The sequence below is a fragment of the Sinocyclocheilus anshuiensis genome, unplaced genomic scaffold (assembly GCF_001515605.1).
Source record: "Sinocyclocheilus anshuiensis isolate Anshui unplaced genomic scaffold, SAMN03320099.WGS_v1.1 scaffold195, whole genome shotgun sequence".
NCBI lineage: Eukaryota > Metazoa > Chordata > Actinopteri > Cypriniformes > Cyprinidae > Sinocyclocheilus > Sinocyclocheilus anshuiensis.
Window position 1 is genome coordinate 2,318,903 of NW_015548236.1, and position 23,796 is coordinate 2,342,698.

At 37.5% G+C, this 23,796-nt stretch overlaps 1 protein-coding gene across 2 annotated transcripts in view; it reads left to right on the forward strand.

Annotated features, from left to right (window-relative positions):
• Positions 1-2,147: 2,147 nt before the first annotated feature.
• The window catches only part of LOC107654746 (uncharacterized), a 31,048-nt gene continuing 9,399 nt past the window's right edge, over positions 2,148-23,796 (forward strand). The window contains exons 1-5 of one of the 2 annotated variants that reach the window (XM_016441979.1): positions 2,148-2,482; positions 7,751-7,853; positions 10,910-13,791; positions 18,346-20,014; positions 23,144-23,191. In XM_016441979.1, the coding sequence (XP_016297465.1) occupies positions 2,322-2,482; positions 7,751-7,853; positions 10,910-13,791; positions 18,346-20,014; positions 23,144-23,191 (4,863 nt within the window). In that variant the 5' untranslated portion in view covers positions 2,148-2,321. The remainder of the gene's footprint in view (positions 2,483-7,750; positions 7,854-10,909; positions 13,792-18,345; positions 20,015-23,143; positions 23,192-23,796) is intronic. The other variant, XM_016441978.1, reaches the window with a different exon arrangement.

A 23,796-nucleotide genomic window follows, 5' to 3' on the forward strand; every position in this document is an offset into this window, starting at 1 on the left:
GAGCACATTTCTAATAGCCCTACCGCTAGTGTATCCCAACGTTCTGTACAAGGAAAGTAACAACAACAAGTGAACTGAAAATAATAAGGTGAATTTAGGTAACGTGGGCCAGTTTTTGTAAAACATACAAATTAGCTACCTAGATGTTTTTTTTTTCTTTACTTCTGTTAACTTTAAGGTCCAGCTATAATATTTCAACTTGAATACAGTTTATATAATGTGTTATTTGCAAGGTATAGGTACCAGTAAACTTTTTGAGATTATGCACTCCAGACACATTTTTTTTCAGGTAAAGTGGGCCATCCCTGATTTATCAAAAAATGATCCTGTATCCTAATTAAAACATATCTCTATGTTCTCTAAACACTTTAAATGTACTTTAATGTGTCCAATTTTAAAGATTATATTCTGCATCTACATTTCGCTCTTCTCATCCTTTCTTCACACCATAGACTGAACTTCCTGCCTCGCCTTCCTTTCCTTTCTTCCATCTCTGACTTCAATTTCTGACTGCACACTAATTGCTGTTTTCAGTACATAAATAAATAAAAGTTGATTATTGATATTAGCTATAAAATAATGAATGCCAATTTAAATAATAAATTCGAGCATAATTACTGAAGGATAAAGGTCGCCCACTTTACCTGATTTCCACTGGCCCACTTTATTTAACACATTCAGCCAAAGTGGGCCAGCAATATTTAAACTTTTTTTTTTAATCTCTTCTTTGCATTTTATTTCCTGTTAACTGTATGTCAAACAAAATAGGAACTGTCACAATAAAAACTGTTTACATGTGGTGAGCAACATTATACATTACAAATGAAAATCTTATGTCAAAGGGTTTCCTATCTGTCCCCATGGGGCAGTCCTCCTTTAAGGTGTATCCACACCAGCCAATGCCATATTGCATCAACCAAAACTATTTTAGCATTTAGAGAAATAGTGCCCCTTTAATCAGAGACCATCGTTATGCTCTGGAGGTGTAAACCCATTGAGCACAGCACAATCAAGCTTCAACCTGAATTCATCCTATAAATATAACAAAACTAGAATAAAACCAGTATTTAGTATCTCCTCCTGAATCAGACGTTAGGGTGATCAAATAACTACATATTTATACAGTAAACAGACATTGTAGGCTAATAGAAATCGATTATCTGAGCATCACTGAACCGAACCAAACCCTCTTTTACCTATTCTTTTTTTTTGTTTGTTTATTTATTTTTGCGCGTCTGTGTTTACTTGTCAATCATATAATCCATGCTGACAGACGCCAAACTTGCTATTTCGAATAGGCACTGGTAACACCAACCTGATATGCTACTTGATATCCAGTATGCGTGAATTATACACACAATATGCTTTATTCAGATTTGTATTGGATAAAAATGTGTTCTGTACTGAAAAAGTTGCTCTTCATTACAAAGAATGACAGAATTCATTTCTCATCATCAGCATGAAGAAAGAAAGAAAGAAAGAAAGAAAGAAAGAAAGAAAGAAAGAAAGAAAAAGAAAGAAAGAATGGATCAGATGAAATCTTTTCATGTTAGGCTATAGGCTATTTGTGCTTTAAGTGTTTCTTTCGAGAAAAAAATCGTTCGCGAATAGCTACAATAATAGCCTATAAATAATAGCATAATAGGCTAATAATAATAATAAACGAATCATTTTCGAACTATGGAAATTAGCCTACTGGTGACCGACCATTAAATGACGTTAACGACGCTGTTACTTGTGGCAACTTGATCAGTTGACAGAGTGGAAGAACATATATAGGTTTGTTTCAATGGGGGAAAAAGTATCTTAGTTAATGTACACACTAATTTTAATAAATGACTGTAGGCCTAATTGTGCCCGCCGTTAACGACTTGCTTTTAAGGAACGATTAATGAATGATTCATTACGCACACATAACACACACAACCTACACAAATGGTCACTGATCGAATTAGTGAATTAATCTGATTCAAAAGATTCGATTCACTCTGATGACTCAATAACCCTAACACAGTTAATGACGTAGAGTCAGCTGCGTTTCATAACCTTATAGAGAACTGCCTGTATTGACAACATTTAGCCTATTTAAATCATGGGCGCGCGCAGCCGCTGAGTTTTTAGAGCGTGCCTATGATACAAAAACACTCGGTAGGTGTCTCACTAGCTTTGACACAGCTAGAGCATCTGTTCATAAGAGAGCAAGGTTTGGCTGTGTACAAGAGAGCAGGTACTTCTACGTGCGTCGACTCAACGCATCGTAATAAACTTTTACTAAATTCATTCGCGTGCTTCTGCAGTCCTAATCCTTCTGAAGTTTCACCATGGCGAAAAAGAGTTTTTCCACCAAAAAATCTTTGAGGAATTTGTTTTCTAAAAGTGAAGCAAATCTCAAAGAGTCTGTGGAGAAGGATGACAGCGGCAAAGGAAATCTCAAATCATTTAAATGGAAGTCAAAGAAATCGGAGAGTCTAAAGGCTGCAAGGTAAAACCATTTCATTATGTTTGCCGCTAATACCTACTGAATGATCCATGCTTATTTTTTGTCAATGTCTCTGTCAGGCAGTCTAAAACCAATATCTGTCATCTGTATATTGGTTTAAACGATAAAGAATGTACAAACCGCAAGCTTATTCAAATTAACACGGTTCCAGCTGAGGGTTAGTCCACGGCTGTAATAGCCTATCTCCCAGACGTAGATGTAAAGAGATCCAAATAACTAAGACCATGTACCGGGCACTTGTCGCTCTGCGTTAAAATAAAATAAAATAGTAAATAATAAATAATGAGAGCAATGTACGTTTGTTAGGCTGCTGTGATTTTACTTTTTATTTGGAACCTATCTCAGTGTTCTCAATGATTTATTAGGTATTTAAAAACCAGCTAGGCTATATTCTGTACAGTCAAAGTACAGTTAGTTTACTCTAATTTGATTGCCCATGTAGCTTTCAGAGAGTAGGCTAATGATAAAGAAATTGTATTATATTCTTTTCTATTCTGTTATGCTGTAATTTGTAGCTATATTTAGCATTTATTTTTATTAAATATTATTAGTAGTAGTAGTAGTAGTAGTATTTTGTAATATATTTGGGCCTAAATTATTATTCTGTTAACCTTTTGGCACCTTTAATTATTATAGGTTATTTTAATGTTACCATCTCATTTTATTAGGCCTATTGTTGTTGTTGTTGTTATTATGATGATTATTATTATTATTTATTTATTTATTTTCCTTTTTGTGTATGTGTGCATTGGTTGTAGGCAGCCTATGTAAAACAATGAATGAAGTAAATCTGAAATTGTGCTGGGAAGTTTTACTGCATGTATTACTCTGCTCAGAAAGGGATGGCAGCGCGAACTGCAAAGCCATTAGTAGAATGTGGTTTTGCCTGAAAAAGTAGCAGTTATTTTGAAAGGTCGGATCATAAATGTTTTCTCTCGCGACAGGATACATAATTGTGTAGTTTGGCCTGCAGTAAGCATTTGACATTCAGGATCGCTTTGAAAGCTCCGAGGGGTTTCGTCTCACTTTTATGCGGTAGAGGGAAATGGAAAACAGTGAATGGCTCTAGAGCAGAGTGGTTACGGAATGCTTTCACTCCGAATAGTAGTCAGTCGCTCGCTCCACTCAGATATTGTGATCCAGACCGACTCAATGGCGGTGTACCGACGAAACACGAGTGACTGGTTTAAGGAACTATTTTCGATGGCGGAGAAGAAATAAACAAACGAAATATCTCGTTTTTGCTCGAAATGTAAGTTTATCACTAATAGTTACTTTTTTAAACAAGCACCGGCCCCCCCTGAAATTTGGCTGGCCACCCCAGGTGCCCCCCCTACCAGATGTCTTGCCATAGGCTTGTTTTTAGTAAATTTCTAATTTTAGGCAGTTTCTATAGTGTGATCTTAATGACAATGTCGAGAGCGCATAATGTTACGCGATCCATGTGCGCGAGGACGAATCTCTCCACTCCCAAGCGGATTTCCTTCACTCACACAAAACTGGACGTGTGCTTTTAACATACATTGTTCCGCAAACACAACCCCCCCCCATAGTAACATAGTAAGGACATCGGTAAAACTGTCCATGTGATATCAGTGCCTCAACTTCAATTTTGCGAAGCTACGATATTACTTTTTGTGCACAAAGAAAACAAAAATAACATTATTTATTCAACAATTCTTCTCCCTAAGTTCTTCCGCCATTTTGGAGAGTACCACGAATGATGCATGTGCACGCTTTCCCCAGAACGTAATCAACGTAATCAGTGTTGTTTACTTTCAGGGGAAAGCACGTGCATGTGTCGTGGTACTCTCCAAAATGGCGGAAGACGGTAACTTAGGGAGAAGAATTGTTGAATAAAGTCGTTATTTTTGTTTTCTGGATTTCATCCAAAAATATCCTACTTTGTGTTCCAAAGATGAACGAAGGTCTTACGGATTTGGAACGACATGAGGGTGAGTAATTAATGACAGATTTTTCCTTTTGGGTGAACTATCCCTTTTATGTGAATTCATTGTGATAAGAGCACATTCATGATTTTTACCAACGTTATTTTCATTGTAGGGACAAAATTGGAAAAAGTAAAGGAATAAATTTAAGGACTCTAAAAGTGACTGGGGATTCCTGAAGGGAAGTCTCACAAACTGCTACAAGCATCAGCATTTAAAAAACATTGGGGGCTTATTTGGGACACTTGGGAGCTTAAATGGTACACATGTACCTTAAAAACAGTTCGGACTTGTTATGCGGTGGACTTTGGCATTAGTCTTGGCTGAGTCTACCCCTTTCTGTTTGAATATGCTCTTCAGCTTCACCTACTAGTCAGCTGGTGAATGTGCTCAGAAAGAGGTCAATTGTAATTGTGTTGCTTTATGGTCCCTTTCAGTCATATACAGTGGGTACGGAAAGTATTCAGACCCCCTTAAATTTTTCACTCTTTGTTATATTGCAGCCATTTGCTGTAACTCATAGTCATGTAATGATTATAATTGTTCCATAATTTCAAGGGTGGTAGAACGTTGGTAATTTACAGGCTGCAGAGTTGACAAATCTACAAATTATGCAGCCAATCATGATGACACTTATACCAGAATGTTTGGGCTGAATGTAGGTTAATGGGTGATTTGAGTTTAATCGTGTAAAATGATCAATCACTTTAATTGTTAATTCTGTGTGAAGAGCATGTTTGTTTGGATGTTTGGATTTGCACATTCACACAGCTTAGCCTTCAATTAAAACCCTCAACAACCAGCTTTTGTACTTAAATATTGTAGGTTATTTGTACAGCCAAAAAAGCTCCTCCCTGAGGTGAGCAACCTGCTGTAAACTTGTAAAAATACCCTGACATGTGACTGTTCTTCAGAACCTGTCTGTTGTAACAGACAGGATCTGTCCTCTGTTTGCTTTGCACAATACGTTGTGATGCTTTATTCACTGTTCGCCGTGTGTCTCCATTCCAAAATAACCCGTGACACAAAGGCAAACAAACTGTGTACTCACAGTGAGGTCATGTGACAGCAGTACATTTAAAATCCTCAATCCTGTTGCCAGTGTAGACAGACTCAACGTAGTTTATAATTGTCTTGAATAGTAGACTAACAGTGTGTAGTCTGTGCTATATGGGTCAACAGAAAGTGTTTGTAAGTTGAGAATCCAGCTGCAGATATCGCTCACAACCAGAGAGAAACTTCTGAGTGGCCTTTGAGTAGATTTACACTCTTAGCTGAAGTTTTAAGTTTTAATTATTTAAAATGTATTTAGGTCAAATGGTATAGAAGTTTAATATCATTCATCTATGGAAGCCCGTTTCCACCAGTGAATACAAAAATAAAAAAGGAAATTGCGATTTTATATCACTTCTGACTTTTTTCTCACAGTTCTTCTGACAACTTTTTTTCTCAGAATTGCATGATACAAACTCGCAATTCTGATGCTAGAAGTCAGAATTGTGAGATGTAAACTTGCAATTCTGAGAACATCAGTCTTTTTCACCCTCAAAAATTGCACTTTAATAATAAATATCTCACAATTCTGGAAAATAAAAGTCAGAATTGCGAGTTTGTATCACACAAATTCTGACTTTATTTCTCGCAATTTTGAGTTTATATCTCACAATTCTGACTTCATTTCTCAGAATTGTAAGTTTATATCTCTCAATTCTGACTTTATAACTCGCTATTGCAAGTTTATATCTCACAATTCTGAAAAAGTCAGAATTGTGAGATGTAAACTCGCAATTGTGAGAAAAAAAGTCAGAATTGTGAGAAAGTCGCAATTACCTTTTAAATTTTTTTATTCAGTGGCGCGGGCTTCCATAGTTATCAGCCATAACATGAAAATAATTAAATAAAAGCTGCTGTAAAGGTGATTTATTTATATTTTATTGATCTTATAAATTACCTGTCTAGTTTCCTGTGCTCTGTAAAATAAATGTAAGGTCCAGGAATCAATTTCATGCCTCGTTATTTTAAGAAAATGAATATAACTCTGCATGACATCAATGCATTTTTTTTTCTTTTGAGTTTGTTTTCTCTGCTACCAGAAAATGATATGGTTATACCTACAGGAACTGGCCACACCGCATGCTTACTCTCTTCCATCACACAGAGCGAAACTCATACGTTTGGCTGTTCCCTCCGGGGAGAAGCTTGATCAAAAAACCTAGATATGTGAGTGAAAGTTTCAGCTTGTTTTCACCTGATGCTGTTGGCATGACAGTGATACCTGTAAAGGTGAGACCTTTAAAGAGTCACAATATTATTATGCTCAGGTTCAATTTTAAATGCGCATGTTTATGCATCTTTGAACAAACACATTTTCACCGTCATATGCCTGAGGGTTTAAGGGTGGGTTTGGAATGTGAAGCAGGATATTTATCAAAAGACCCTGCAATGTTTAGGCCTCAGACAACTCCCTTCTGATTGCTCTCACACGCTGTTTAGGTTCCTAGATCGTTAATACATGTACGTGCATGAAATTGAAAAATGTTGAAGTTATAGAATCAGTCTGAACTACATGAGTCTACATGACATCTACATGCTTCTATCACATAATTAAAAGCATAAGTTACTTCAATTCATCATCAGTCATTCAAGTTGCTCAAGTATGTTTAAAATAGGTTTATGTGAATGACAACGATGTGATTCACTTTCAAAAAATGTGATTGCTTCCTTCATGATGGGGACTTTTGGATGCACCTGTTCCACCTTAATATTTCTTGTTTAATGTTGGCCAAATCAGAGCTGAGATATTATAAGAACGTGTAATGGCACACAATTAGGCAATTACGTTCATTAAGAAGGTGAATCAGAGCCATGATGCACTGATGCCTGTATTCCTGCCTACATGACTGTATTCACCCTTGATTTGCACCCACTTTACTCAAGTTATTTTAGGTGGTGCTGTACAGTGGGTGTGTTTGTGTTAGTAAGTGCATGTGTTTTAGCGTGTGTTGTGTGTCCACATCTTGTTCTCTGAAAGTATGCAGCAGGTTTCCGGTGACGGTATATTTTTTAAGAAAATTAATAACCTGTTTACACATTGTATTTGGATGAGCTGTCTGTCTTAGGAAAGACAGATCATTTAATGTTGTACATTCTTGTCGTTTTGGCTGACTGACTCGAGCATTGGCGCCACACAGTAAACTCGAGGGCACTTTTTTGTTTGCTCTTTTTGCTCTTTGTGCATTTATCTGAACTTTAAACCGAATCGTCAATCTCCAGATCTCTAACTGAATGTCATCTTCCACAGAACTGAGTCTGGGACATTGGGAGCTGGCGACAGTGAAACTCAGGATGATGAGAAGTGGACTAAACGCAAGACATCTCTGTTTGGCACTGTTCTCAGGTCAAAGGTCAGAGAGCACCACACTTGTACTTCAGCTGGTTTTAAACCAACATGTCTATGACTATGCGATACATATGACAAAAATATAGTAAACATTTATCTTATTTTAGAGTTAATTTGTCCAACACTTTCAGTGTATGTGTTGCAATGCAAAAATTAGGTACATATATCACTAATATTTAAACACAGAGCTTGAAAATTAAGGTAATTAGCACAGCCAATAGGGTGCAGTATGTGTGCAAAATAACAATAATACTAAACAGTACATCCTCCTTCTATGACCAAGGAGTCAAGGTTTCAAGGTGTCATTGCCACCTGCTGGTAAATGTTGTAACTACACCATTTTTCTCAATTTATGCTAAACAGTTGTTTTGTAGAAAAAAAAAGTTTAGCACAGAATAATGAATAAAATGAAAAACAGAAAATAAACAAAAAATCAAGCATGCTTTTAAGTGCACCCTGATCCCAAATGTCAATTATTCTTGTTTCAGAATTGTTAATTGCTATAGTCCATCTCATATGTTTATAGCCATATTGAATATATCCATATTTTGAATAAATGAATAAATAAACAAACAGTTATTTATTGATGATGACGATGATGTAATGAAGGAATGATTTAGTCTCCCTTCTCATGCTTATGTTCAGTAGTCCAGGAGTAATATGCATACCATTTATTTTTTGCATGAGAGACATGTACAGACGTGATGAAGAACACGGATGATTAAGGCAAATTGTGCTAAATGTCATTTTAGGCGCACTGAGTTGTGTGGAAAACAGGAGGGTGCCTCTTTTTGAATGGTTATTATTGTTGTTATTTATAATTTACTTATTGTTCTTCCTTCTGTCCTGTCCTCTTTTTTTTAAAGACTCATTAGTCTGTCTGTAAGCCTTCAAGGCCATATTATACTTCTAAACACTAATCAGCCCAAGCAATTTCATAAAATATTCTTATAATATATTCTTGGTTTAGTTAATTGTATGGATTTGTTTTTAAAAAATGTTTATTGTCCTGCATCCTAAGGTTTTATTAAAATCTTTATAACGATTGCTTCTTGATTTATGGATTTAAGATGGAGCTGTTACTGTATGTTTATTGGTCAGTATTTAAAGTGGGTCATCTGTAATCTGGCTTACTACTTAAAAGTACTTTTTAAAACAGTATAAAATTTATACAGTGGGTACGGAAAGTATTCAGACCCCCTTAAATTTTTCACTCTTTGTTATATTGCAGCCATTCATGTTTTTGCTTATTTTTTATAGTAAGATCAGGAACTTCAGTTGTAAGAGGCTCTTAAAGGGGTCATATGATGCGATTTAAATTTTTCCTTTCTCTTTGGAGTGTTAAAGATTTTGGTGCATAAAGAAGATCTGTAAAGTTGCAAAGACTAAAGTCTCAAATCCAAATAGATATTGTTTTTTTTAACCTTAAACCGCATAAACACATTTCATTACACCAAATACACCAAATAATGTTCTTTTTAGCAACATCATATGACCCCTTTAATCTTTTGGTTATAATAAATAATATAATATAAATTCCTTTTTTTTTTTTTGCTTGACCAGCAGGTGGAGCTATTTGCATGTGTATGTACAGTACATGCTTGTGTGAGTGTGCTTATTGTGGCTATACAATCCACAGTAGCTTCACAATAAAGTGCTCACAGTGCTGACAGGTTAAGCTTTTGGCAGTTCTTCAGAAATGCCTGAGAAGATGCCTGTAAGGTTTCTTCTTCCATGTCAAGGTCCTTTAGGTTGCTTTTGGAGTCATATCATAAACATAACATCATTAATTTTACGTTGTTGTTTCACGCAGTACCTTTTGATTTATGCTGTTATTTATGACACAGATAAGCATAACTCCTCAATAGAAAAGCAGATAGCATTGATTAGCAATGTTGAAAGATCATAAGTGTAATTCCAGCAGGTTAAAAGTTATTAATAAATGATTCATAGATAATTTCATAGATAATTTATTTGGCTTTACATATAATTAAGGCTTGTCTTCAGATGTTTTACAAAATGTGTCATGTTTGTCATCAAAGATACTCAAATGTCATTTAGAAATGAGACAGAGTTGTGTATTTCACAATACTAGTAAACAGTATTGATTGGTTGAGTTATATGACAGGTTGACTGATGATATGGTCATTTTGAACTGTACCACCACAGTTCAAGGAATACAAGGGCCTCCACCCAGATTGACAGACAATGACACATCTCTCTCTATCTCACTTCATGACATTTCATCCTCTAATGTTATCAGATGGGACACTAAATGCATTTTAGCAGCAGACTTATCATATTTCACCAGACAGCAGAACAAAATTTAATTTCCCAAGGAGATATGAATTAGGGTGCTAATGCCATAGATGCATAATGCATCTATTAATCTGTCAATTGTTTCTTTGATTAATTTGATTTTCTTCTTTGCTGTTCTTCTTCATCTTGCTTGTTACTGTTTATATAAAAATGCCATTATTACATTTTGCAATTTCAGGTTTCGTTAACTTTGTTAACTTTCGTTAACTTTGATGTTTAACAACAAATACTGTTTTCATTGTGCTTCCATTCTGTTGTGTTATGTGCTCTCGCTGTCATTAGTAAAAGTGGTCGAATCACATTCAGTAAATAAAACTAATATAGTAGGGTGTTTCATGAATACTTTTGGTAACACAAAGCCTATAAACTCTTTCCAATTAACCATTGTCTCATTCCTCTCGTGCCTAATGATGTCATTAAAAAATGCAAATCAGACAGGTTACTATGAGACATAAAATGTTTCTTGTGTTAACTTGCAAGAGCTTTACAATTAAGATGGTATGGTATCAGAAATAAATATATTTATTTACATTTGTGACATATTTATATAAATGTCAACAATGCACTGATGCATATGAATGCATCTTTATATTATATTATTTTATTTAATTGATGTAAATGTTCATGATCATTAATCTTTCTTTCTCTTTTTCATTGTATTCATTCTCCCATTCACCTCTTTCCTTTTTTTACTTACTTTCTATACTTTCTTTTTTGACTTTCTGTTTTCATTTTTTTTAGAAAGTGCAACACAGTTACTCAGACAGTGACCTTCGTAAAACCAAGGGCTTTAATGTATCTCTATCCTGGAAGAAGAAGAAGAAGACAAGAGATCTATTCCAGGATCTTTCAAGCAATAGTGAAGACCCAGAAGTCAAGGATCATATCAGTGAACAGGAAGAATTTGACAGCCAGGTAGACACAGAACAAAACCAGGCTGGTTTTGCACCAGAACCCTCCGGTACTTCTGACCAATCCCAGTCCCAGGATGTCCTAAGTGAAATGTCTAGGCCTAATAAGGAGGATGCCGGTTTTATGCCTTCAGATCTGGACAGTACATCGATACCATATATTGACTCTTCACTGTCTGATAGTGAGGTTTACCAGACACCCCCAGATAGCCCATCTGCAGATAAATCTGCCCAGTACTTCAGCTCTCAGCACTCCAACACTGAGTCTAACATTACTGACTCATTCAGTCCTGTTCCTGATCTGGAAACTGCAGCAGCAAGTACTGACACATGCACAGTCCATAATTCAAACATAGATCTGAACCCAAGTGGTGTTTCTTTTAGGGATGATCATCCTTTCTCGGATTTTGAAACATCTAAATCAGGAATTTCAGCAGATGTTGAGGTCAAAACCATCACCGCAGATGTTACTCCTAACAACAATGAAATGGCTTTTCAAAAAGAGTTGCACCTGGAACGTAAAGAATCAAAAGATGTAACCTCTTCCATCCCTAAGAGTTCTACCGCTATTATTCATGAAACTTCCACATCTTGCATTCCACAGACATCCCAAAGTTCCATCTCTTCCATTCCGCAAAGTTACATTTCTTCCATCCCCCATAGTTCCACCTCGGTCATCCTTGATGGTTTCACCTCAAACAATACTGTGACCCAGAGTTCCAGCTCAAACTCATATTCTGCCGATACCCTTCCAGAACATTCCTCCAGTCTTCCACATTATATTATATCAACTGAGGAAGAAGATTCTCAAAACAGCGCTGCAAATAACAGAAACATGTCTGCCAGCAACAGTGATGTAGTCTACTCTGACCCTTCCTGTGCCGATAATGTTTCATCCATGCCAGATGTGATTGTGTCTAGCACTGTGTCCTGCTCCAGAATCACAGAGAACAGTTTGGATGCTGATACTGATAGAAAGCCAATTATATCTCTCTCCAATACTGATGTTTCTGAAAGTGATTTAAGCGCAATACCTCAGAGTTTACCCATAATCACTGTACATTCCACTTCTGATTCAAGTTTACTGAAAGAATCTCACCCTCAGATTAATTGTGAGACAGCTTTAATGGAATCTTATGAAACCAACAATTATTCTTCCTCGACATATGCCACTGACTCAGAGAAACCTAGTCCTGCTGAACCTGTCCTTCTTGAGAATGAGTCAAAAGTCTCTTTACCTTATTCAGCTGTGTCGAGCATCTACACCATCATTAAGCCAACTGTCACCTTTGACCTTTCAGGTCCCTCAGACCCCATCAGCCCTGACCATTCCCAGAGAGGCCTCTCTAACTATATGTCTTATTCAGATGTGGAAACCCTAACTGAAATATCAGAACCAGACCAAATAAGCCAGGAGAGCGACCAAGCTTCAGAAACTTCCTCAGATTTTCCGGACAATGGTACCTCCAGCACTTTGACCTCTGAAGCCATACCTGCCTACATAATTCATCCTCCCCCTCACTTAGATGTTTCAGACCAGCTGTTTCATTCTCAAACCCCAAAGACAGAGACAGACACACAAGAGTATGAAGATCCTGAGGAAGATGTTCAGGGGGCATCTACTCAAGAAAGTCATGAGTTGATTGACCAGGTTAAAACCACAGCAGTTCTGACTACTAGACATGACCTTCAGAACAAATGTGGACCAGAAGTGGAGGAAGGAAGTAGATTAGATGACATTTATAATGAACATCATGACGTTACAGTTGTTCAAGGCTATGAATCAGAGCAGATCGCAGAAGACCAGGCTGAAACCACAGCAGAGAGTATGAACACTGGCAATGACCTTCACATGTCTGGAAAGAAGAAATATGGCCAAGAATTTGAGAACCAAAGTCAACTAGGTGGTGATAAGTATGTAGTTCCATCGAATCAAGAAAAAGACACTGGATTAGAGCAAATCATGGATGTTTTATCACAACAGCAAATTATACATTACAAGTTTCCTGAAACATATGAGGTGGCTGAAGAAAAGGGAGATGAATTGCAAATGGTCCAAAGCACAAGAGAAGCATCTGCAATGCAAGGTGCAATGGAAGCAGAGGTATGTGGAGGCACTGAAGTGTTGACAGGTCAAGCAGAGCAGCAGATTCACCATCTTGCTCCACTGAAACCAGCCCTACCAGTCAATCAAGAATGTGGCCCTGAAGAATGCACTTCGGCCCCTCCCTTCTCTGAGCCAGTGAAGGTATCACTTGCAGATTCAAGAATGGAAACACACAGTCACCTGGAGATTTGTCTCCACCCCTTGGCCCCGCAGCAGTCAAGCAGAGAAATAACAGTACTGGAGGACACGGCAAGGTGCAAATACCAAACAAGCACTGATAACCACGCTGAGAGGGAGGAATATACCAGCAGTGAAGAGACTGAGGATATAGCCACATTTCTCCCAGGAACAGAGGACAGTGAAAGTCAAGAACACAACAGTGTACACACCACAGAGGAGACCTTCAGACACACCAAAGACACAAGCCACAAACAGGGAGAGGTGACAGTGACAAAGGTAAAGACAGCCAGAGATAATATCACTCACAGGAACTGGGTACAAATCAGTGAAAGTACACCAGACAACAGAAGGGAAAACGAAGATTCCGCAGAAGTTAACGCTGTTCCTGATCAGCTACTTTCAAGAAGTTTAATACCAGGTGAAAGGTGAGATACAAATTATCTTGTTTTTAATCTATAGGCAATTAGTGTGTTTGTTGGTGTACTGTGTGTACACGTAGTAATAATGTAATAAAAATACATATTTTTATTTGTATTTCTTTTAAACCAAAATATGAATGCATAAGTGTTTTTATTTTGTTTTATTCTTAATAATGGTATTTGTGCATTTATTTACAGTATGCATTGTTTATGAACAAATACAAAATGCGTGAATCAAGTAATTTACAAAATATTTAATTATTTTTAAATGTTATATATTATTTAAAATTTATGCATGGTTTAAGAGAAGATACAAAATCAATTCAGCTTATCATGTCTGAATTGCACACTTTTCACATAGCGAATGTAAACCCTCAGTTCTGACTGAAATGTACCCCTAAAGTGATTCGCATTACATTTATATTAATTCACTTGGCTGACGCCACTATCCAAAGTGACTTACAAATGAGGAACAGTGCAAGCAGTTTCTCATTATAACCATCAATATTTGCAGTACACCATGCCAAGTTTTAAGCTGGAACAGAAGTGAATGAATATGTGATGAAGTCAAATTATGGGAGATGGATATGAGCATAAAGTTGTTTATTTACAGCACCATTCTTATTCCACGTGTTCAGCAACTTTATATTCTGGCTTCTGTTTCTCTCTCTCTCTGCCAGTTTCATTGTATGCATTATATACAGAATGATTATTCTGTCTCTTTTAGATTTGTTAAGATGAACTTCAATTCTTTTGTGTCAGTGAGGTTGAAGTTCTTGTCCCAAGAAGGGACAGGTTTATCAAAGCCTCACCCACTCGCAACCTCACGTCTCGTACGTTCATTTGAATGGGATGGGCTGCTGAAGGAATGTAAGGTAGTTCAAAGTATGCTTTCGACTCATACTTGATGATACACATTCTTGAAATAGCCCTCATGAATGAAGGCTAATGCCAAAACAAATGAGATCCTCTTGAATGCTTCTTTAGGCAAACAAGTATAACCACAAGGAATGTGGCCGATGGATTTGCATATTGCACTTATTTGCATGTTTAGATTTTGGCAATGCTTACATTATGCCTGTGTGTCAGTTAAATATGGTGGCTAACATAAATTAGCATTAAATACTTCTACAGGATTTATTAAACTAGGTTGATGTTCATTTGTACAAATGCTAGTACATTTTAACATTACATGTTTTGAACAAATATGATTTAAAGGGGTCATATGATGCTATTTCAAGTTTTCCTTTCTCTTTGGAGTGTTACAAGCTGACAATATTATATTTATTAATAAACAAAAACATCATTCAATTTTAATTATTTTAATTTATTGTTAGTTCATAATATCTAATGCAGTAGTTAATCCTTATGATTTCAACCTTATTCTTCCATGCATCATAGAGGCATCAGCACTTGTTTGATTGTGAGAATTTATGTATTTAATTCAGTTCAGTTTAGTTCAATTCACTTAACTTCTGCTTGGTTTTATTTATCAGCCTCTGTTACTATAAATGTGAGTTGCAAGGTTTCATACAGTACATGACATTGTCAGTCTTGTAATCTTTCAGACACCCTGTCAAATACTCAGATAAAACCTGTCACATTCATGAATGTCAATCATTTTAACAGCTTAGGTGTTTTTGTGTTACAAAACAAATTACAGGCAGTAACATCAGTGGGAACATATTTCAGTGCAAAAATCAATGCACATTCCTACTGTAGCTCTGAGAAATGCCTAGTATGTGGATGTCTAGAATGATTGCAGTGATGCAAGTGACAACCAGACATTATGAAAGACATCCTCAACCTTGTCTGCAAAACGTGGCCCCCAGTTGCCATGTTCTTATTTGCATATTCTAAGCTCCAACCTCTCATCAGACATGTTATGAACAGAATGTGAAATGTTTTTGCCAGGAAGTGTACAGTAAATGTGCTATTTAACTTTGGATTTGACATAAAAAAAGGCAATAACACATACTTAGATGGAGGACATCTGTCCATGATTCACCTTGACCTTATTTTAAATTAATGACCTGGCTTATATATGCCTTTTTTTGGCATTGAAAAGCTTAAATAATCCATACAATTACTATAGTAAACTGTAAAGGATAAGCCTGATGAAGTATAAACTACAATTGACCCTTCGCTAAGCTCCGCCCATGTTTATTTGAGAATGCATGTTCATTTGGGAATGAGTGCTGACACATTGTTTAATCCTTAGCATACACTTACCAAGAGTCTTTTATTTACTATAACAATATAAAAGATTTAAAGAATTGTATTGCTTTGTTATAGTATTACATTTGAATTAATCTTGTTGAAAGAATCCCTGATAGATCTAAAATTGAATTACACTCATGGGGGGAGGTATTGCATCATATCTGGAACACAGACCTTTGACTTGGTCATGGTTTTTAACAAACAAACATGCTCTCCAGCAGGATTTGCTGGGAAACAGTCTTTCAGTTCACTAGGCGGTTCTCCCACAGTCTAGAATGGTCGTGTGTGTGTGTGTGTGTGTGTGTGTGTGTGTGTGTGTGTGTGTGTGTGTGTGTGTGTGTGTGTGTGTGTGTGTGTGTGTGTGTGTGTGTGTGTGTGTGTGTGTGTGTGTGTGTGTGTGTGTGTGTGTGTGTGTGTGTGTGTGTGTGTGTGTGTGTGTGTGTGTGTGTGTGTGTGTGTGTGTGTGTGTGTGTGTGTGTGTGTGTGTGTGTGTGTGTGTGTGTGTGTGTGTGTGTGTGTGTGTGTGTGTGTGTGTAAAAGCTCAAAAATGCTTGTTAGCAATTATACAGTTAGATGCCATTTCTGTTACAGGAAATTGAGACTTTAAGCTACACCTTAACTGACAGGGACAATTATAGATATTTCTGGTGTGTCACATAGCATGTCAATTGGCTAAACACACACACACACACACACACACACAAAAAATACATTCCTAGTGCACTGACCTCTAATCCAAAGGCTGTAAGTGAATCAATGTATCTTGAACGGACATCTTGAAAGAACACTTATATTTAGGCAACAATGTTTTGTTTTAATTTATATTATCTCTCCAGTGAGGCTTGTGTGGTGAACACACGTGAATCACAAAACTGAGCTTGGCCACCACCCAAGATCAGAGCCACAACAATTATCAGAATGTAGACAAAATTCACCTGAACTAATATATAATATATATGTAATAATTATATATGTAGGCCCAGAATGTTCTACACAAGTGCATATGGTGGTGCAGTATAGCTAGTGAGTGTGCATTTCTTAGAATGTTTATTAAAATGTGTCAATTATTTCTTAAATTGCAAGGAACTGAAGATGGAATGTAAGGCTCAGTTTTACCACCAGGGGGTGTGATTTACCGTAGCAGATCCAGAGTGATTAGTTCTGCCAACTGAACTTGATACCTCTCCCTTTAAATGTCTTGGGGCTAAATGCAGTGAAAAATAAGACTCTGTTCTCAGGGTCAGATGAAGTGACACTTCCTCTTTTCTTGTCTATGTGTCTTGACTTTAATCAAATTATAATTCTTTCTTTAATATCCATTAAACACCTATATCTCTTCATACTTGTGCTGAAGTGAAAATAAACTAAAACTACTAATGTTATTATGTTCAAATGTGTGTTCCTGTATGGTTTGATGTGTATATTAATGCTAGTATATAACGTGAGCATTTAATTTATACTATTTCTGTTTTCAGTGTGATTGTGTGTGGAATGAGTGTTAATCTCAAGCCAGGGGTCTTCCTGTTTAGATAATGTTTAACTTACCATTTATATTCTGTAAGTAACAGAGACAAACATTTTTGGTGTTAGTGCTTATGTCTGTAAGTTATCGCCAGACAAATATATACACTATATAGGCTAGCTCTTGTTTTTAATGCCAAATCAGTTGATAATATTTGCTATGACAGGTAAATTACTACAAAGCATTGCAATTACAGTGTTATGAACTGGATCTTTATACATAATGTTGAAAAATACAACACCACACAAGGCAATGCCCTGATAACAGAATCGATTGACCTTTTACACATTTATTGACTATATTTACTGTTATTGTTACATGCTTAATGTTGTAAAGTTATTACATAAAATAGTCTGTTCCATTAGTACATTTTCATGTGGAATAGATTCTGAAGGTCCACTCACCTTTTTACTATTGTATGGTGTGGAATTAAACTTTTTAAGGCTGTGATTCATTTTGAAGTGCCCTTTAACACGTCGTTTCTCCAGAAACTCACCTACGCACATTGCAATACACTCCCATACTAGAAAGGGACAATTATAGCTCGCATGATCTGTCTTCTACTTTGCATGTGCATTTGTATTTAGTGCTTTTCATGCTTCTACTTTAAATTCATAAACCAAACAAGCTTCAAATTCCTTATCACATGAACAGAATTGATTCTTAAAACTACAGATGTCAAGGTTCTCCATATTTATTGCTCATAGACCTCAAGTGTATTATAGTCACATAGTATAAAAGCTTTCAAATGTGTGCTGAGTATCGTTCTAAAAGATGATTAATGTTTTTTCTATTTGACTTTTATCCTTTTGTTCTAGGTTCTTTCATGCATCCACTGTTCTCAGTACAGTGATTGAAGAGTCAGAAACAGAGAACCAAGTGGAAACTGAGACTGGATCTGATACAGACATGAACTCTGGTGTTGCAGTGCTAAGTACAAAGCTCAGTCGACCATCATCTTCTCAAGAGGGCAGAGAGGATACCATGGTGGTCCGCAAAGTGTCCCTGGTCAGCACTGACAAAGAGGGCAACTTTGGGAACTATGAAAGTCCATTGGACAGCATTAGGCTTAGAGATCAGTCACAACCAAGCAAAGCCAGTCCTGAGCTTGAGAGGAGTTGGAAAAGTCTCCATTCTAGCTCTGAAGAACAGCAGTCCAGCTTCACAGAGCGTTCAGACTACACGTTCACAGATAGCACATACCTGCGTTCCTCTCAACTGTCCCCCAGCTATAAAAGAGTCTACACGTCTCATTTTCGCTCTCCTGAGACCCAGCCTATTGCCTTCTCCTCAGAGACTGATGGTAGCCTAGACAACAGTAACTGGAAAGTTGGGGAGAGCGAAGTTCATCAGAGTAGTGAGAGTTACACTAGTGGGAGGAGCAGGGTGGAGCTTAGTTTACCTGTAGTGAGAGAGGGAGAGGGAGAGCAGGAGATAAGAAAAACAGTCTTTGACTCACAGGCACATTTCGATTCCCGCTTGATGATCGTGGAGGCAGACGACTACTCCTCTGATGTTTTCCAAGCTACGCGGGTAGAGCTGATTCCCTCACCCACTGGCCCTGAGCCTGAGCCTCTTTCTTCCTCATCCTTCTCAGAAATGGATAACCTGGTAGACACTCTCAAGAGCATGGAGCGACCGGTCCGGCAAAGGGTTCAACGCACCCCATCCAACACACCCTTCTCTTCACTGCCACCTATTGAAGAGGATGCACCAATCTCACCCCCTACTCCAATCTCTCCTCGTACTCCAATCTCACCTATTACTGAGCCAAAGTTGTTGAATGGAGTTTCTAGTTTGCCTTTAGACATTGGCCTTAACTGGAGTACCCCCAAAGACATGCGCTCTCCATTGACCATGATGAAGGAACAGCAGCTCGGAGAGACACAAAATTGGGGGCTCTCACTGCCTCTGCGAGCTTCAGCCCTCAACAGCATCGTCATGCGCAGGGGCTCCCTCAACGATCTGAGTCCTGAAGAAAGTTCTACCAAAGGACTCATGAATGGAGGCTCATCTCGCCTGGAAAACAGCTTCTTCTTCCAGCCAACTGAGAACGGCAAGGCCTCAAACCGCTCCATCTTTCGTGCAGCCTCTCTCCCTGAGATCAGCCCCAGTCATGAGCGGATAAGCTCAGCCACCAAGGGATCTGACACCTTGCTCGGTTCCCGTTTTGAGCGCTTCTCGTACCTCACATCTCCATCAAATTCCCTCAGTGGGATCACTGAAACTTCTCGAATAAGCATGGCTCCATCTGTCCAACACAACTCACAAGATACCTCCAGTTTTGACCACAAGTCCACTATGGAACTTTACCACTCTCTGCCCTCCGAAACACTTCTCAAGAACTCTCAACCTTTGGGTCTTCAGCGCAGCAGTAGTCTAGATGGAGGTCTTCTAATCACTGACACCATGAGCTTCCAAGTGGACAAAAAGCCAGAACCAGAGCGGAACTTACTCCTCAAATACAGAGCCTTCCCTGATGCATATGTGAGTATTGCTTTGTCACAATGCATATGTTGGCATCATCAAACACGTAGGCACTACAAGAGTAAAATCTCTTTGAGAAACTCTGAGAATCAGGGCATGGAATCAATGAGAGTGTTGTTTTCGTATCATGCCACTGCTCTGTTTCTCCCAGTCCTAGTCAGCCTCTTAGTGTAACCTGATATGAAACCACGTACTCCAAGCATTGTGTAACATAGTATGTGGATTGTTTTAGACCTCAAACGTCTGATGGGCTTTGTTTTTAGACCTGGACAGGTGAAGGATGCTCTAAACTTAGTCTACTCAGCCTTGTTCCTTGATATCTTGCTTCATTCCAACCCTCCTACATTGTTCCTACAGACCTGGTTAGAATTTTGGCTGCGTCATTAGAGTTGCAACTAAACCCTGCAAAAAAAAAACTCTGCAAGACTCTCAAGAAGTTGAAACGAGCACCTCAGCCTTAAACCTCAGTGAATGAAAGGCTAGAAGGGGTGTTGTGTCACCTCACAAAGAAGGGTTTACAATAGAGATTGATGGGAGTATACATTACCTCAGTCCTCATGCAATATTCACGTTTCCTCTTGTCCTCCAAAATGGACACTGAGCAGCTCTGTAGAGTCTTTTTTTATTACTGCTTCTCTCTACTGTACAGAGCCTGAGTTTGCAAGTCAAATTTTGATTTTAACCTAAAGCAGCTTCACCAAAACTGTAGTTTGGTTAGGGTTTAGAGATACTATGGGAAGGTGTAGCCTTCATCTGGTAAAGGAATCATGCTCACTTTCATGCCTCAGGTATTTCCCAAATCCCCCCAAAAAAACTTTTTGGAAAGCATCAGGCTTCAGAGACTTTGCATAGAAGGCTTTAAATACTGACTCACAAGTTTGATCATGCAAAGAAAGTTAATTTCTCTGGGACATGACTAGTAATGTTACTAAGGGAAAGAATTTTATGAATTAGATATATTGAAAGGTTTGTCTTTAGAGAGTAACTTCAAATTATCACATTATCACACACTGTAAAACACAGCTTGACCTCTGTCATTCACGTCATACTGATCTTGCTCTATGTTGACATAGAGTGTTGACATAGAGTGATGATATTGAGTTATCTGACAGTTCAACCCACATCCAACTTTATATTAAAATTCAATATGCAAAAATCTTTATATGTGTCACTTGATGCCACATAAGCCCATTTACAGGAATATATAACAATATCATAATATGCAAACCCCCTAAATAATAATAGTTCAGGTTTCAATGACAGAGCAAACTTTTTGGTTTCCTGTAATTATGCATAGAGCGGTGTTCTTCTTGAAATTATATCTTTTCATAACACCAAAATGGAAATTGATTGAAACTGTATATAATTAGGCTGGTTTCCTATTGACTGCATTTCTCAAAGCATGATTGTGTAAGACAAAACAGACCGTTTTTCCCATTGGAAAAACCATGGGAATAATCAAGCTGAATTGGCACTTTCTGAGAACAGGTCAGAAATGGTATGAGTAGAACAGGTCGTCCCTGGAGCTTTTGTCAATAGGCAGGGAAAGAAGGAGAGGCTGATGGAATGTGACATTATTATCTTACTGCGTTCGCTTTGTCTCCTCTAATTAGCTTTGATAATTTTCCTAGACAGACTATGTCGAGTCCCGCTCAGACACACCCTTCTTTGGGTTGGCAATAGCTTACTGTATATTTGCCAGTTGGAACAGACATAGAGAAAACAATTATGTCACCTCCATGCTTCACACATATCCGTTTATGGAAACCCTATAGGCTACAGTATATAGACTCATTTTCAGTTTCCTACTGGATGCTAGGAATATACAGCACTTCATATGAATGATGTAACCATTGTAGCCACCAGCAAAAGGTTCCCTAAAATGTACATTTTTAAAGGTTTAGTTATATCCAGAAGTTAAAATTAAGACCCACCCCAAACAAAAGTATGCACATTTTAAGCAGCATGTGTAAGTTGGCTAGATATCTATAAGATGTCACATTCACTGTTCCACTGAGTTGATAGATCGACTGTAGAGATGCCAACTGAATCTCACACCCATTTTCACTATGCATATTTGAAATTCTCTGACGTTCTGGAAAACATATTTTTATGATATTTGACAGTGAGACTGACATATGGGTGGTTTATAGAGGTATAGCATCTGCATTATGTAACTCATGCATTTGACTTTTCATTAAGAGCATCCCCATATGCAAACAGAGAAATTTGACTTGGGCTCTTGTGTAATGTTGTCTCACTTCTAACCTTGCCATGCCTCATTGCAAGTGCAAAGGCACGTCGTTTGGCAAAGTCTGGGAAGGGCTTTTCATCACCTCCTACATACATAAATATGCGGCATTTGCGACATTTGCGATCTTGACATGAAATGTCGAAACGTAACATTCATCAAAAGCCATTAATCCACACAAGAACCTCTTGACCATTTCACCTGATACTGTAAGCTGACCTCTTGATTTCCATTTCAAAAAGCCAACGGATCATAGATGCTGACAGCAGATCTGCAGTGTTGATGTCATTCTCAGTTAGTTTCCCCTAATGTATATAGTTTCCCTGAGGAACTCTAAGTACAATAAACATTTCAAACAGCTTGTCTTACACACCATTCAGTAAATTTTTGCTGCATTCTAGTGCTTTTTATAAGAGTCTGGTGACAATAAGGCCGTGAGCCTCTTGCATCTTCCTGCGTGTGACCTTGAGAGGTAGAAACATCAAGTGCTGTGTTAAGTACTTGTTCTTTTATTGTCACAGGTTAGGTATAGGAGTGGTGTTTTCTTGAAATGCCAAAGGTGATAATCAAGGGATCTAGATTTCAGTACAATTAGCTTCTTTTGAATATGATTTATTCATTTAATTGTCCTAAATTTATGTGACATGAAGTTTTGAACTGAACACTGTGTAAAGGAATGTCTGATAATATTGTCTCTGCGGTTTCTGGCTGATCTTATCATAATAGTGTTATATTTTACTTATCACTAGTGCAAACATACTCTGAAAATTTTAATTGTTATGTTTTCTTAAAATAGAAGTTACTCACTGTTGTGTTTATTATCTGTGTTTGTTTGAATGAGGCTTCATCTCATTTAAATATTTATTTTCTTTATTTAGCTCACAAAAGAAAAGGAGCATGGCAAGCTCAATCCACGACCTGGGAAGGTGAGAGGTTTCACACAAATGTCCTTTAGTTTCCCATTGACATTAAATTAATGGCTTAACTGATCAGGCTAAACCAAGCCCTGCATATATTCGCTCTACTGCATGTGCTTATTATATTAAAGAAAAAGTGACAGAATGTACCTGGTTTCCACTTGTGAGGGAAGCCTGAGGCTGGTATTTAAGAAAAGGTGGGAGAGATTGGTGGGTGTGTAACAGGCCCGCAGTGCTCTGCAGATGGTGCTAATAGCACATTTAGACCCACTTCATCTGCCAAACACACGTTTGGACAGTCACAGATTATAAAAAGAGAACTACAAATGACAGCAAGTGACATGATGTTCTTTTTCAAATTATTTTTAAAAGAAAAGATCACACCAAATTTGTGTTTTCTACACGAGGTTAGAAAATAAAGTGATTTATTTATTTATTCATTCATTCATTCTCTACGGCAGAAACATGCATCCAGAACATTCATGTAAGATTTTGTAGATATGAAATTCTGTAATGTCAAATGAACGTCAGTGAAGGACTGAGGAAAGTACATACCCCCCTACCCCCTAGATTTACTAATAATATATATATATATATATATATATATATATATA